Below are 15709 nucleotides of genomic sequence, written 5' to 3'. Positions count from 1 at the left end.
TTATAACTTATATTAAAGGAAGCGGATTTATACTGGGAGAAGGGTAAAAATAGACTGTGTAAAATTTAAAAAATGTCTGAAGAAGAAGACAACGGGAGAGTTAAAGCACAAAGAGACAACTACCAGGTTTGGAACTTTCTACATTAAAGCGCTTTAAATGTTGATATGTTGGTTGAGTGGGTTAGTACTATGATAGGGAGGGTAACATATATAAGGACCACCAGGCCGATATGTTAAATGAGTATGCAAATCTGTTGATAATGGGAGATGAAAGATGTTCTGGCGGAGCAAAGGTGTTGACAAACAAGTAGAGCATAGGACTATACTATATATGTAAACTTCATAGAATTTGGTGAATTCATAGCTGCTTTCACCCCTGACAATGCAGATGACGGAGCAGCACACCGTTATGCTACTAACCGGATCGTGGGTCCACGAGGAAGACGGAAGATGGAGTTTCGATTCCCTTTCAGAAGAAGGCAAGCATAGCATTGACCTCTTCCCTGACCTGGAGTATGAAGAGTTGGTTAAAAAGGTTAAGGAGACCCTAGGGATCCTTGCAAAGAACATGTAAATCAAACTTTCATACCAATATCCCTCATGGATGGAGATCGACGATGGTGATGGTTCCACACCACAGTACATCTCAGACGACGATGCCGTGGAGGCGTTTGTTCAGATGCGACGTAAAATAGAGGAGGTTAACTTGTTTGTTACCATCTCGGAGCATATCGATGGTATGACAACGGGTAAAACAAGGCCACCATTTGCTAATGTTACTGACCAAGCATTAATACTCAACAAAGCTGAAATTGACAATGCATCAGACGACATTTTGGAGGATGCGTGGCTTGATTTTGCGATGTCCAAAACGCCATTGACTTGGCCACCATGCTTTTGTTTGTCACAGGGGCGGAGCAACCTTGTGAGTGGGTGGGACAATTGACACCATGATTTTTTTTTTAATTAATGTAATTTTGTATTAAATTTTAAAAACCCCCTGTTTAAAATTTAATTTTGTAAATGTAGTAAGAGTGTTTTTAGTTTTTTCACGGATGAATGTTGTTTCTAGATCCGCCACTCCGACGACCATAAATAGAGGAAGTGAAAATTGAGACTAATACCAGAGTCTACAGAACTGAGAACATGCATGCTTCTATATATAATTAGATTTTGACCCAAGTTTCCAAAGAATGAGTATTTAGGGTACTAACAATGTTAGATATAAATTAATGTTTTGATGTACATTATTACGTTACAAAGTTGTATTATATCAAAGAAAGAAATGATTTTTTGTTTAAAATTATATAATTTATCAGTTAGTGACTTAGTGTATTCTAAACTTTTATGTACACTCTTATGTTACAATGTCATCTTTATATTTTGTGTATATTTTATAAAAATTACATTTTATGAGTTGATTAGACATAAGATTTACTTGACATATTTTAAACTAATTTAATAGTATATATTTATATATGTTAATAGTTTTTGCAGTGTTTTGTACCCGATCCACACATGTGGTCAAACTGGTAGATCATGTGATATGTATATAATTAGGTTCGGTTTTACTTAAAAACTGCAAAGTAAAATTCTGATAAAATTTGGTAAGAACTCAAAACCAATAACTTACCCGCGATCTGATACTGCTTGACCCGATAAAAACTTATATAATCTGATGATATTTTCTTAAACAAAATTGATATACTTTTACTATTATATAATTTTAATAAAATCTTTGATTTTTGATTCTTATATTTTTGATAAAACTTTTACTATAAAATTTAAAGCAAATCTGATATAAAACTAAAATTTATAGTTATAACTAAATATTATTTTATTTTTTTTATTGATAGTCTATTATACATGTTCTATTATATTTTATTATAGATTTAAAGGATAATTTAAAATAATTTATACTTACTTATTTATTAATTTTTAACCAAAGTCCTAATTTGGTAGAAAATTAGTTAAATAATTTGTTTTTCATGGAAAATATAAATTGAATTAAAATCTAAAAATTTACATATAACATTGGGTTTTAGAATGATATAAAGTTTGTAATGGGTGTCTTATACTTTTGAATATTTTAAAATTATATTTCAAAATACTTTAAATTATATGGTTAATATATTTTTTTTATTTTTTTTTTCAAATTGGATTCCCTTATTTTATATCACTATAGGGTATAATACTTTGTTTCTCAAACCGCAAAAAAAAACTACGCGCCGGGTTCATATATTTTATTTTTACACGAATTTACAATTCATTTTATTGTCTTTGTAAAGAAAATATGTTCAAAAATATGAAAATGAAAATATGTTGAAAGAGAATGATATTTTCCGGATCTATTTGATAGTAGTTAGCGATTGTAGTGTATTACTTTGTTTTCAAGTTGCTTAGTTCAAAGTGGAATAACATTAGTGGTTTTGACTAATCGATTCAATAAAAGTAGAATAAAAAGGTCGTAACAAAATTAATTTATTTGGAATTTAAACATGATGTAAAGTTGATGTTTTATTTAGAGAACATATTTATATTGTTAAGTACAGTGTGGACAGTATATAGAAAGAACGGCATTTGAAATTTTATTTTAGAGACTAATCTGAATTTAAACATTTATAATGAAGTTTTGTTCATATATTTTTATTATTTGATTTTTGGTAAGAAATTAATTCTGGCAATATAACATAATTTTATTGAGGATTCTTTTATTTTAATTAAGCAACAATATTTGTACTATTTATTTTATATTTTTCTTGGGTGCTTAGTTTTTAAACCAATTGAATCATATAATGAGGCTTCTGCTAATTTAACTTATATTTGTTTAATCATTTTTTTTTCTGTAGAGGTTGGGCGATTTATATAGACTGCATTTTTATAATAGTTGGGAATTAGTGACACATGAGAATTGCTTGTGTTTTAGTGGAGGATAATGTTTGGATTCATTGTCATGTCTTTAGTTTTGTTTAAGTTGAGTAAGCTATGTTGAGAGCTTATTACACTTTTTAGTATTTTCTGTCTGAATATCTCTATAAGATTTTTTGTTTGAGTTTGTTGATATACTTCTCAGAAGAAGGAATTTGCTTGTTTAGTTAATCATAGTTTCTTGTACTCTTTCACCTTTGATTATGGTGGTGTTTTGAATACTATTTAATTAGCTATGAAATAGGTTCAGTCATCTTATTTAGTTGTAGTAGATTTCGTTCAGTAAGGAAGTTAAGCTTCACTCGTGCTTCATGTGCCGTCGTAGTTAACATTCAATTCATATTGGTTAGATATAAATCTAATTAACATAGTTATCATGAATAGACTTAAATCACCATATAAAGTTAGAGGGCTGAATACATAATAGAAGTTATTTAAACATTAAATTCAGAGGAACAGTTCCCGAGAAAGATAAAAACCATTAAAACATAAAAAACCATAATATTAGAATGAGAAGTATACTTAGCTTTTGAATTTTTGTCAAATTACAAAAAAAAAGCAAGCAATGCATATAGCTTGTGTCGTTGACCAAAAAAAATGCAGATAGCTTGTGTCGGTATCGTGTGACACCTTTGTTTATACTTCATTTATCAATACATTCACTCTTCAGTCTAAGGTAAATTTAGTTTTCTAATCTTATAAACTAAAATTCACAAAATGTTATAAATATATAAACAAACCAAACCAATGTAAAAATGATTTTAATATGGTAGTTTATTTTTATAAATCAAAATATTTAATACCTAAAAAAAGCTGAACCAAAACTGTAATCCCAATTGAATATCTAGCATCTCTTATGTAGTTTTTACAATTTACTATTTTTACGATAATCGTATTACTTTTTTGTAACAGAGTTGACAAACTAACAATTCATGCTCATGGGCTATTCTGACAATAGATTTTTTCCCCTGATTTTAATAGAGACTATAACAGATCCATATCATTAGAAGAAAATAAAACAGGAATATATGTTTGTTACTTGAAGAATCAATACCACAAAATATCTGCGAGTCGAAGCCCAGCAAAGCAGCATCTCCACCAGGCCTTGCAATGGCTGCATGTTAAAGTATGAAAAAAATACAAATACATGATGAAATATGTATCGTGTATGGCTTGGAGAATATATATACCTTGAGAGTTTTCATATCAATATTAACTAAATGCAACTAAAACACACACGATCTCACAGTGCAGCATAAGAGAGATGGGATCTTAAGCATTGGTTCAATGAGTTACTAATAACTTTAAGAGATATTTATCATATTCAAGAATACAGAAAATCAGTTGTAACACTCTGAAAACCATCATGTTTGATCATTTAGATAGCATGAAGTTAAAAGAAATATTCAGAGTATGATGCTTCGTCTATAAAACAACATTGTAGAGAGAGTCTCTTAACAAATGCAATAATGACATTAGATCTTTAGTAAAGATCTGTAGATTCTTTGCCCGTTGGTGACAAACTAAATAAGCAACTAACCTGATACTTAGAACATCATTTACCAAGCTAGAGTTTCTCTAAAATAGTGACAAGGAAATCATGGTTAAGATTAGACAAGAATATGAAATAACAGAAGAGTCTTCATCAAAAGAATCGAAAAGGAAAGACACAGTAGCGCAAGCTGTAGCAAGACTCAACATTTTCACAGCATCAAACACTGAAGCAAACACTGAACATAGACTATACATGAAGTTTCGATCCATAGTCATTTAAAAAATAAAGAAGTCGAAGTGAGTATATTAATAATATTAACATCAGTCGCGGTGGGCTACTCAGTATAGCTTGAGCCATTGACAAACGATTCTATAGGAAAAAAACTTTGGCAATTTTTTTGAATCTTTTAACGTCTGATCACAGTCCCAGTCCCCAACCTCCCAGTCGGATCTGATCATCACCTAATGCCGGTTCTAGGTTTCGCGCCGCATCTCCACCGCCGGAACAGTTGTTTCTGAAACAAACGGTCCTCGACGCCATCAAGCTCGGTCATCGCATCGCCATTTCGACAGATATCCAAGGTATCTTAAGGAGTAGCCTCTCAACAAAGCTCTATCCGAGGCGGTTTCTCTCAGCTTGGTTCGATCTCGATCCAAACTCTTTGTCACTTCCAAACTTCAAACTCAGTTGAATCGCTTGGTCATACATACTGAGCAGGGGCCAGCTTTCAAATTGGGAAGCAGGATGAAGGAATTCACCATTGTCGGAGTTGGTAATTAGCAGAGACTATTCTTCTCTATTTCGTTGAGGTTGGCTGTTCGTCCCTAGGAGAATGGAGATTTATAGTCGTAGCTTCTGTCCGTTACCTCGGAAGATGATGAGCTCGATTGAATGCTTGAGAGTGGGACGAGTGGAGTAAATCATGGTTTTTTTTTTTGAACACAAGTAAATCATGGTTAAAGCATGGTTTTATATGTATTAATGAAATCTGAAAACGGTACAGAGGGCTCATCGGTGGCGTCGGAAACAGTAGGCTGCTAAGTTTTGATTCTCAAAGTTCAAAAAATGATAAAAATCCCACACTTAATTGGGCCTGAACGAAACGCTTTTTTTTTTTAAACCCAAATGCACGATCAACAAAACACAAAACATCATATCCACACAACAACGATAAAAAAAATCAATCGGAATATTTGAGTTGCCATGTATCCTAAAATGCCTATCCTTCCATGCTGATGTGGCTTAATAAGGAGAGATGCAAGTCTATTTTATTGTATTTGAGTTGCCACGTGTCCTAAAATGTCTACCCTTCCATGCTGATGTGGCTTAATAAGGAGATAGACAAGTCTATTTTATTGTAATAGATATAACTATTATTTAAAATTTGTTCAGGAATCTTATGTTTTATTTAAGAAGTGATATCTGTACTGTTTATTTTAAAGTTTTCTTAGGGTGCTTAGTTTTTAAACCAGACGAATTTAACTTATATTTGTTTAATCATTTTTTTTCGTAGACGTTGGGTGCTATTGATATAGACTGTATTTTTATATACGTAGTTAGGTAATGAACTGAGATGGTAGGAGCGTTATAATATAGTTCTTAGTTGGGGTCTAGGGACACGTGAGAATTGCTTGTAGATATATGAACTTTCAAAATATTACTTTTTGGTGCGTATTTGATTTTGGTGATAAAGAATTTAGGGGCCTGACATATGAAATGATTTTATGAGTACATGTATAATGGAACACCTCTGGTTTACGCTATTCGGTTAGGAGACCTCAGACCTCAGACCTGTACGTTAAGTAAACGCATTTCTGACTCCTCCTGAGCATATATGTAAATATTGTTACTAATGCAAGCGATGCAATAATTATTTTTTCCTGTAAATTGTTTTAGTGTTTGTATGTATAGATGAATAAGAAGTAAATGCCTATTATGGTGGAAGCTTAAACTAAAACTTGATAATGGAACTCACATGGAATATTTTTGATACTCAACCTCTCACTGAAATATGTATCCCAGATTTGATGCCCATGAAAACATCAAGACACCGAAGAAGTTGCTTATTCAGATGATGAAGCCTATGCTAGAGCTATATAGGGAGCTTAGGAAAGGACTAATGATGAAGACTGTATGGTCACGGAACTTATAAATCCAAGACATATGGATGTTTATTGTTCAAAAGATTTGCATTGATAAAAGAAATAACAACTACGACACTGAGGTTTTTTTTAAAAGGGAAATAGAATTTGCATAGATAAAAGAAATAACAACAACCAGGATACTGACTTAAAAAAAAAAAGATTTAAGCGAAGTTGAAAGATGCTAAAAGATTTAAGCGAAGTTGAAAGATGCTAAAAGATTAATTGATACGTAGAAGACGTAGTTGTTTAGGCTCTAACAGGGGACTCGTTAATCCACACGTGCTTTCTTGGGGGCATTCTCTTCCAGATCAATTTGTCCTTTCGCTGCTGGTAAATGTCCGGAAAGTGAACCGTCAGGTGTAGTTGCTTGCTCTGCAACTTTGCAAGTGTTAGCATCTCTGACATCTGATCCTGGTGCCACAGCTCCAGGAAGCAATGCTTCAGGGACCTTTACATCTTCATGTTATGAACATACCAAGACTGACCATTTATTTTTATAAACAGCTAATTACATTAGGAGAAGCGGCCAACACTCACAGCAAATGTTGGCATAGGGGCAAGCTCTCGTGCAGGAACTATGTGGCACCAGGAAGCAATGCTTCGGGAACCTTTACATCTTCCTGTTATGAACATACCAACACTGACCATTTATTTTTATAAACAGCTAATTACATTAGGAGAAGTGGCCAACACTCACAGCAAATGCTGGCATAGGGGCAAGCTCTCATGCAGGAACTATGCGGGAAATGGTAAGGTTTGGTGATTTGCAGTAAAGTTGGAGTCTTTCAATCTAAGCTGAAAGATATAGGTATTCCCAACAATATCAGCGAGTGATCGAGGAATGTCAGTATCAACTTGAACATTAACACCTATCTCCGGCAAACCGGTCAAAACCATTATAGAAAAATCACTACGCACAAGTAATACTTGAGGCACAACTAATAGTTGACGCTGATATTTAAAGGTTGATTATTAAAGATGTTTGTATAAAAGTGATTTGAAGAAGATAAAGCTTTGCTTTTACTGAAATTTCATTTTATCATTCTCAAGTTCTCAAAGGTTACAAGATCAGCTTATTTATAGGTTGAACATGAAAACCCTAATGTAGAAAACCCTAGACAGATGTTACAATCTCAATCGTCCAGGAGATCAAGGGTTGAGAACTTGTTGTACAAACTTACGCCATTACCATCTCTTCTCTCTTGCGTCACCTTCTGTCCTTTTGCTTTGTCTTCTTCTTTCTCTTTTGAATGTAGCCGTTGAGCGGGTAAAGCTTTGGCGCATGGGCTCTCTTCTGTTTCTCGCTTGGGCCTCTGCTTCTCCTGGCCCATATCTCTGTTTACTGAAACTGCAGCGTTTTGATCGTCCTTGTTAATAGTCCCCCTCAAACTTGGCGTTGGTGGTGAAGAAATGCCAAGTTTGAATCTCAGATCATCGAATGGAGCATATGGCAAGGACATAGTAAATATATCAGCAAGCTGGAGATAGCCAGGAACATGTCGAACCACAAGTGCACCGAGAGCCACTCTCTCCCTTACGTAGTGGTAGTCAAGCTCAAAGTGCTTTGATCTCTTGTGATAGGTAGGATTCGCCTTTAGGTGAACCGAAGACAGGTTGTCGCAGTATAGCTCGGGTGTTACCAGAACAGGCACACCTATCTCTCTCATAACTGAGCAAATCCAGCTGAGCTCCGATGCAGTTTCAGACAGAGACCTATACTCTGCTTCAGTAGAACTTCTCGACACTGTCGGTTGCTTCTTAGAAGACCAAGAGATGATATTGCTTCCAAGAAAAGTGCAGAAACCACCAGTTGATCTACGTGTATGAGGACACCCAGCCCAGTCACTGTCACTGTAGGCTCGAAGTGTAAAATCAGTGTCTTGAGTAAAGTTAATTCCGTAGTCTATTGTTCCCTTGACATACCGCAGAATGCATTTGAGAAGACGATAGTCTGACACAGATGGAGTATGCATTTTCTGGCAAATGTAGTTAACTGAGAACTGCAAGTCTGGTCTTGTCAGTGTCAAGTATTGTAACTTCCCAGCCAAGCTTCTGAAATAGCTTGGAGATGCGAACAAGGTGTTTTGATCCGAAACTTTGTTGAGTCTTATCGGAAGAGGTGTGCCTATATCTGAGCAATCACTCATTCCCGCTGCTGCTAGTAGATCAAGAGCATATCTTTCTTGTGAAAGAAACAGACCTGTCTCATGGAACTTTGCCTGAATTCCCAGAAAGTATTCCATCTGGCCAAGATTCTTCATTCTGAACTGGTTGCTTATATCTTCCAGGAATCTCCTTTGAACTTCTGATGTGTTTCCAGTGATTAACATATCATCAACATATAAGAGCAACATGATAACATCTTTACCCTTTGAGTAGATAAATAAAGATGGATTTTTCACACTGCATTTGAATCCAAACTCCAGCAAGTAAGAGCTAAACTTATCAACCATGCGCGTGGGCTCTGCTTCAATCCGTAGAGTGATCGGTGTAGAAGACAGACGTGATCTGGTTTCATTGGGTCTACAAAACCTGCTGGCTGCTTCATGTATACCGTCTCAGTCAAGTCACCATGCAGAAAAGCATTGGCTACATCCATCTGTTTTATATCCCACTTCATGACAGTAGTAATCTCACAGTCGCAGTCGTCACTACCGGACTGTAAGTCTCCCAGTAGTCAACTCCTCCTCCTGTCCACATCCTTGAGCTGCTAGTCTTGATCTCAGCTTCTTGACAGTGCCATCAGATCCTAGCTTGATTCTGTGTATCCACTTGTTGCCTAGAACATGCATCGACTGTGTTCTTGGAACAAGAGACCATGTCTTGGTTTCAACACAATTGTCATGTTCTTCATGCATTGATGCGTTCCAACCAGGATGAGCAAGCGCTTCTCTGACTGACTGTGGCTCTCTGAGAACTGTATTCTCTGTAAGAAGTGCGTATTTTGGATTTGGTTTGACTATTCCAGATTGTGATCTAGTCACCATTCCATGTTAAACAGGAGCCTGCGATGCTTCAGTTGTTCTTGTTGCACTGTCTGTTTGATTCTCGCTTCTAGTTTGTATAACTTCACCAACAGAAGTAGAAGTTGAGCTTCTAGCCTGTGTAACTGAACCCACTTCAGTTGATGTTGAGCTTCTGTCTTGACTAGGTTTCTGAAGTCTCAAAATCATTTGTAGAGGTGGAGCGTTCCTTTCATTTCCTTCTGAAGACTGGTCAGTGTCAGAGGACTGGCTTGAGCTCGGTGAACTTTGTGCCTCAGATGCTATTAGAGCCAGACTCTTAAACCATGATGACATAAGGGTCGTCTTTGCTGGTGGATGAAGATGTATGTACTCCTTTGAGAAAGTAAAGCTCTGCTCATCAAATGTTACGTGCCTGCTTATGTAGACTCTCCCGGTTGAGGGAAGTAGACATCTATACCCTTTGAACTTCTCACTGTAACCTGTGAACACACACTTAAGCGAGCGAGGATCAAATTTGTTTGTGGCATAGTCTCTCAGTGTTGGGAAACAAGTGCATCCAAATACCTTCAGGAACTCATAATGTGGTGACCTCTTGTGGAGAATCTCATATGGACTTTTGGCGTTGCTCAGTCCACTGTGAGGAAGCAGGTTACTCAGATAGTTGGCGGTGAAGAACGCTTCAACCCAGTACTTGTGAGGGACGCAACTCTGAAACAGAAGTGACAGCCCCAACCTCGGTGATTTGTCTGTGTTTTCTCTCTGCCAACCCATTTTGTTGTGGGGTATACGGACATGAGATTAACTGTTTAATGCCATTGGTTTCCAAGTGTTGCAGAAACTTTGTACTAATGAACTCTCCCCCACCATCACATTGGAATGATCCGATCTTAGTACTATATTGATTCTGAATGAGTTCTTGAAAGGCAACAAACACAGACATAAAATCTAACTTCTTCTTTAAAGGGAACAACCTACTGTTTCTAGAGAAATTGTCTACAAGAATTACATAATAGTAAAAGCCCTGAACTGAAGCTACTGGTGCTGGTACCCATAGGTCGCAGTGGATCCGTTCCAGAGGTCGTGTAGCAACGTAGGTAGACGCCGTGAAAGGTAGTCTTGTACTCTTGCCTAGCTTGCACGCATTACACTGAGACTTGGAGCCCTTATTGATGAAGATATTCCTAGATGAAGATAAGTTTGTAAGATAAGAGGGTTGGGATGTCCGAGCCTTTGATGCCACACCTCATCACTAGCAGCAACACGTCTGGTTGTGAACAAGGCATGAACAGCTGAACTCCGCAGATTGTATAACCCATTAGTGTTTCTTCCCATTAGAAGAACCCTCTTGTTTCCCTTATCATATACACGCACATTGTCAGAGTCAAAAGCAAAGCCACACGGATTATCCTTGGTGAATCTCGACACAGACAGAAGCGATTAAGCAATATTAGGACACACAAGTACATCTTTGAGTGATAGATTACCTGAGGAAGATGCAATGCTTGACGAGCCTGTGTGTTATAGGCAGAAACTCTCCGTTCCCAACCATAACAGAGTCTGAGCCGTGGTACGGATTGGCCTGATGCAGGTGAGCAGGTGAGTTGGTGACGTGAGCAGATGCTCCAGTGTCTGGGAACCCCTCATGTCCAGCTCCGTCTGTGATCTCTGATATGCGAAGAGCAGCGAGTGCATTGTGCATCTCATCAAGCTGATACGAGTTATCGAATCGATGCCAACACTTCATAGCCATGTGACCAGTTTTACCACAGATCTGACACACTGGCCTTGAATCTCCATCAGATGACACAGAAGACCTTGATGATGACGATGATGAGATATGTTGTGGAAAGCCACGTCCTCTGGTTGAGAAGAAGTCTCTGCCACCTCGACCTCTTACTCTGTTTCGATTGAAGAACGGTCTTCCTCTGGTGGTGTGAAACGCCAGATGCGGAGTGACTCCGGTATTCACACTATAGCTCTGTAGACGGTCATCAAACGCAGTAAGACGAGGAATGATGTCATCAAAGATCGGTGCTTGGCTGCTATCCATAGATCCCTCAATACTTGTCTTGATTGGCTCATAATCTTTTCCAAGACCAAACAAGGCTGCGAATATCTTCATACGCTCCGGAACAGGACTACCAATTGACGTGAGTTGGTCGCAGATGGTTTTTATCTCACAAAGGTACTCTGCCATCGTCTTTTCCTGTTTGGATATAGTCTGAAGCTTGCGTTGAAGCTCGAACAGTCGAGATGAGGAAGCTCGGTTGAAGTGACTCGCTAGAGTGAGCCAGATCTCATGAGATGTAGTGCAGTGAAGCACCACGCTTTGAATGTCTTCAGTGAACGACCCTAGGAGTCATGACTGTATCACTTGGTCAGTTTGAAACCATAAAGCAGAGTCTGGGTTTGGTACCGGCGTGATAGTGCCGTTGATGTTCGGTACGAGAATGGTATCTGCCGGTGGTGGTGTAGATCCAGTGACAAACCCTAAGAGACCCTGACCGTTGAGAAAAGCTTCGAACAAACGCTTCCACAAGATGTAGTTTTTATCTGTGAGCTTGACAGTAACTGAGCTTACGATCTTCAGAGATGGTGGCGTGTAAGGTTCCATCGCCATGGCTCTGATACCATAAAGATGTTTGTATAAAAGTGATTTGAAGAAGATAAAGCTTTGCTTTTACTGAAATTTCATTTTATCATTCTCAAGTTCTCAAAGGTTACAAGATCAGCTTATTTATAGCTTGAACATGAAAACCCTAATGTAGAAAACCCTAGACAGATGTTACAATCTCAATCGTCCAGGAGATCAAGGGTTGAGAACTTGTTGTACAAACTTACGCCATTACCATCTCTTCTCTCTTGCGTCACCTTCTGTCCTTTTGCTTTGTCTTCTTCTTTCTCTTTTGAATGTAGCCGTTGAGCGGGTAAAGCTTTGGCGCGTGGGCTCTCTTCTGTTTCTCGCTTGGGCCTCTGCTTCTCCTGGCCCATATCTCTGTTTACTGAAACTGCAGCTTTTTGATCGTCCTTGTTAATAATTATAGGTCGTACCACAATCTGTGCAGCCTCAGAAGCTAGAACGTGGGTCAGTTTAGCCACCTCCGTATCAAAGCCAAGGAAAGCCTCCGTGCCAGTGTCGTCCGACACAGAAAGTATCACCGGTACCTGTCGAAAGGGAAAATATTTTTGGTTTTTGCTTACAAATACGCAGAAAGAAAAAAATAAAAATTACTCACCTGAGTTCAGCCAGCATTAATGATGCAATCGTTGTCGGGGTTTATCGGAAGTAAGGTTCTTACATTCTCGTCAATGGAAGGTTGAGACGTTTTAAGTTCTGCAAATTTCATCGGCGAAAGTCGCAAGCGTGAAGCGGAGGAAGAAGAAACCTAATAGTATAGTGGGCTTGACATATGTTTGCAAAGGCCCAAACAAAAATTATAATAATAGCCCAATACAGATTAGAGACATGAGAAACCGGAATCAATTCAAAAGCGAGCCGGTTTAGTGAAGGGACATGTGTTCAAAAACGCCTCCTCCTTTCTGATGATGTGGACGCCTATGGAAAGAGGCAAGTCAACTTTATTTATAAAGATGATATTTCTATTGAACGAGAAAAAGATTGTAACTTCTGCACTTTGAAGACTGCAATCAAGAGGCAGTGTAGATCTATGCAACATAAACTTTTTCACATCTATAAAAGTTGAAAGTGCCCGTATCAAACTCTAGTTATTTCTTATTATTGTTTCTGTTGTTGCATTTGAATCTTCTCTATTAAAAGATAATTACTTTTTAGAATAAACATTTAACTCATGTGTAATTTACATATAATGCCATTAGAATTTAAGATTTCGTTAATGGCTTTTTAGTCTTTTTGACATTACTACATAAGTACATAACCTACTAATAATATTCACCTTCGTTACGATATCCCAATCTTCCTCGTCGGCGCAAACTGGTTACCAACCGGGATTTGTCATCACTAATGGAGCATTCACCCATCTCTCTCAGATCCTCTTCCTTCCACCATTATGGGTCTCGTGCTAAATTGAAGAGATCTCATTTTTAGCTTCATGGATTGTTTGGGACCTTTTTGTTCCTTATTTTTGCGATAGACATCTACTTGACGTGGATATTGGAGTTAAAATGTTTTAAGTCAAGAACAAGATATATATATGGAACCTTAACTCCAAATGCTCCTCCCTCTCCATTACAAATGATGATTTCACCCTGTAATAAAAAAATAATATATATATATATATATATATATATTTTTTAAAATATAAAATCCGGTGAAATGTGGTTAAAAACTTTAGGGACTTTAATAACATCAACTTATTACCAACCCGACCTGCTCTACCCGATCCAACCAAACTAAATCGGGTCAAACCTGTTTCCTAATTTCTAAACGATGTGTTTCACAGAGAGCCCCAACTTAAATATCTGACCCACCCAAACCTAATCAAAATATCCGACCCACCTATAACTAGACGACCGTGTTTTGTCTCTCTCTACCTAAATCCCCCACTCGTCTCTCTCCGGCTCCTCTCTCTTGCGTTTACGAAACAGAACCCTAGCCTCCGTGCGTCGTGCCTTCTTCGTCGTCCTCCTCCGTATAAATTAATAATCCATCAATCTCTCCCTCTTATTTTCCGGGTCTCAACTCTCTATTTGTCTTTGTTTGCGAGTTAAACCTGAAATCCTAGAGTCGAGAACCGCTCCGTTTCTTCTTCCTTCTCCGTCGAAATCTAGTCTCCATCTTCGTTCCTTTTCGTAAGTGAGTAGTTTCCCTTTTTGAATATTACATTGTTGAGATGTCTTAATTGATGTTTGCTATGCGGTTTGCATTTGGAGTAATTGACTTGTTGTGTTTGTAACATCTTGTACAGGAAATGAATGGCCAAAAAATAAAGAATCCATCTACTATGTCTGGTGGAGTCTCCAATAGAACTAGAGCTAGAAAGGCGGTCTCAGATGGGAATGAGCCGGTAAGAGAAGATGTAGTCCATCAAGACAGTACTTCAGTGAGAGAAACGACTGTAGTTTCGCTCTCAGTTGATTCCGAAAGTAAAGACATGTACGCTGTATCATCTAAAGTATTTTTTGCATTCATTTTTATCATTGTTAGAGAGAAAGTATAGTAGTTTTAGTAGTAACGAATGACTAATACATATATATTATGATTGCAGGCAAGGCAACCACCACAGCCCCTTGAATTATACTTCAAGAGCACAGAGTTCTCGAAGACTTGCAAGATTCCCTCTAAGTGCTTTGTGAAGAACACAATGGACGTGATTAAGAAGCTTAAAGAGAAGGTTAAATGGTTAACAAGCCATCCTCAGTTTCACCACTTCTTCCACATGCCTGATGAACAATACCTGAAGCTCCAAGGAATGTGGATGTTACTCATGCGCACCATTTCGACTGAAGAAGAAGATGTTGCATGGTTTGGAGTGAATGGAGTGCCCATCCGCTCTTCTATGAAGGAACATGCCCTCATCTATGGCTTAGACTGCCATGAGTATTCGAGGAAATATTTGAAGCTCGGGAGTACTAAGTTTGTGGATTATTACTTTGGTGGACTAAAGAAGATCACCATAACAGATGTGGAGCACAAGCTGTGGTCTATGAAGACGTCATCCAATGATAGATTGAAGATGGTTGTGTTGTTGTTCCTTGGTCGGGTTATCAGAGGACATGCAAAGGATTCCAGACCAGTAGACCCGTTCATCTTAAGGATCGTGGAAGATTTGGATATATGCAAAACATTTTCTTGGGGTCGTCTAACATTTGATGATGCAATAAAGAACATTAAGCATATGATGGAGCTTCTGAAGGGTGAAGTGCACCCGGCATGCGGCTTTCCTGGATTCATAATTCCATTAGAGGTAAAGCATACAATTTAGTAAAATATTAGTTGTTTAATAACCAAAAATATGACATTGTGACAATATTTGTGTAAATTTTGGCTTTTGAGTGGATTCCTAAGCTGGGAAAAAGACTTCGACTCTCTACAGACAGACCTTGTGAAAATTTTCCTAGGATGTGCAAGAGCCGGTGACGTTCTACTGTCTAGATCTCATATTTCAACTTCCATTTGTTAATCATAAGAGAGTATCGATTGGTGTTCTATGATAATATCGATCGATACACCTTTCAAAACTCATCGATGAATTCAA

At 37.6% G+C, this 15709-nt stretch overlaps 1 protein-coding gene across 1 annotated transcript; it reads left to right on the top strand.

Annotated features, from left to right (window-relative positions):
• The first annotated feature begins 14455 nt into the window (after positions 1-14455).
• Positions 14456-15436, top strand: LOC106413033 (uncharacterized protein At3g43530-like). Its single transcript, XM_013853882.2, has 2 exons — positions 14456-14626; positions 14720-15436. The coding sequence occupies exons 1-2, from the start codon at positions 14456-14458 to the stop codon at positions 15434-15436; spliced, it is 888 nt and encodes a 295-aa protein (XP_013709336.2).
• The last annotated feature ends 273 nt before the right edge of the window (positions 15437-15709 follow it).

Source organism: Brassica napus, chromosome A2 (genome assembly GCF_020379485.1).
Source record: "Brassica napus cultivar Da-Ae chromosome A2, Da-Ae, whole genome shotgun sequence".
Taxonomy (NCBI): Eukaryota; Viridiplantae; Streptophyta; class Magnoliopsida; order Brassicales; family Brassicaceae; genus Brassica; species Brassica napus.
Note: the sequence above shows the minus strand (reverse complement) of the source record. Positions and strands in the feature narration are given on the sequence as shown.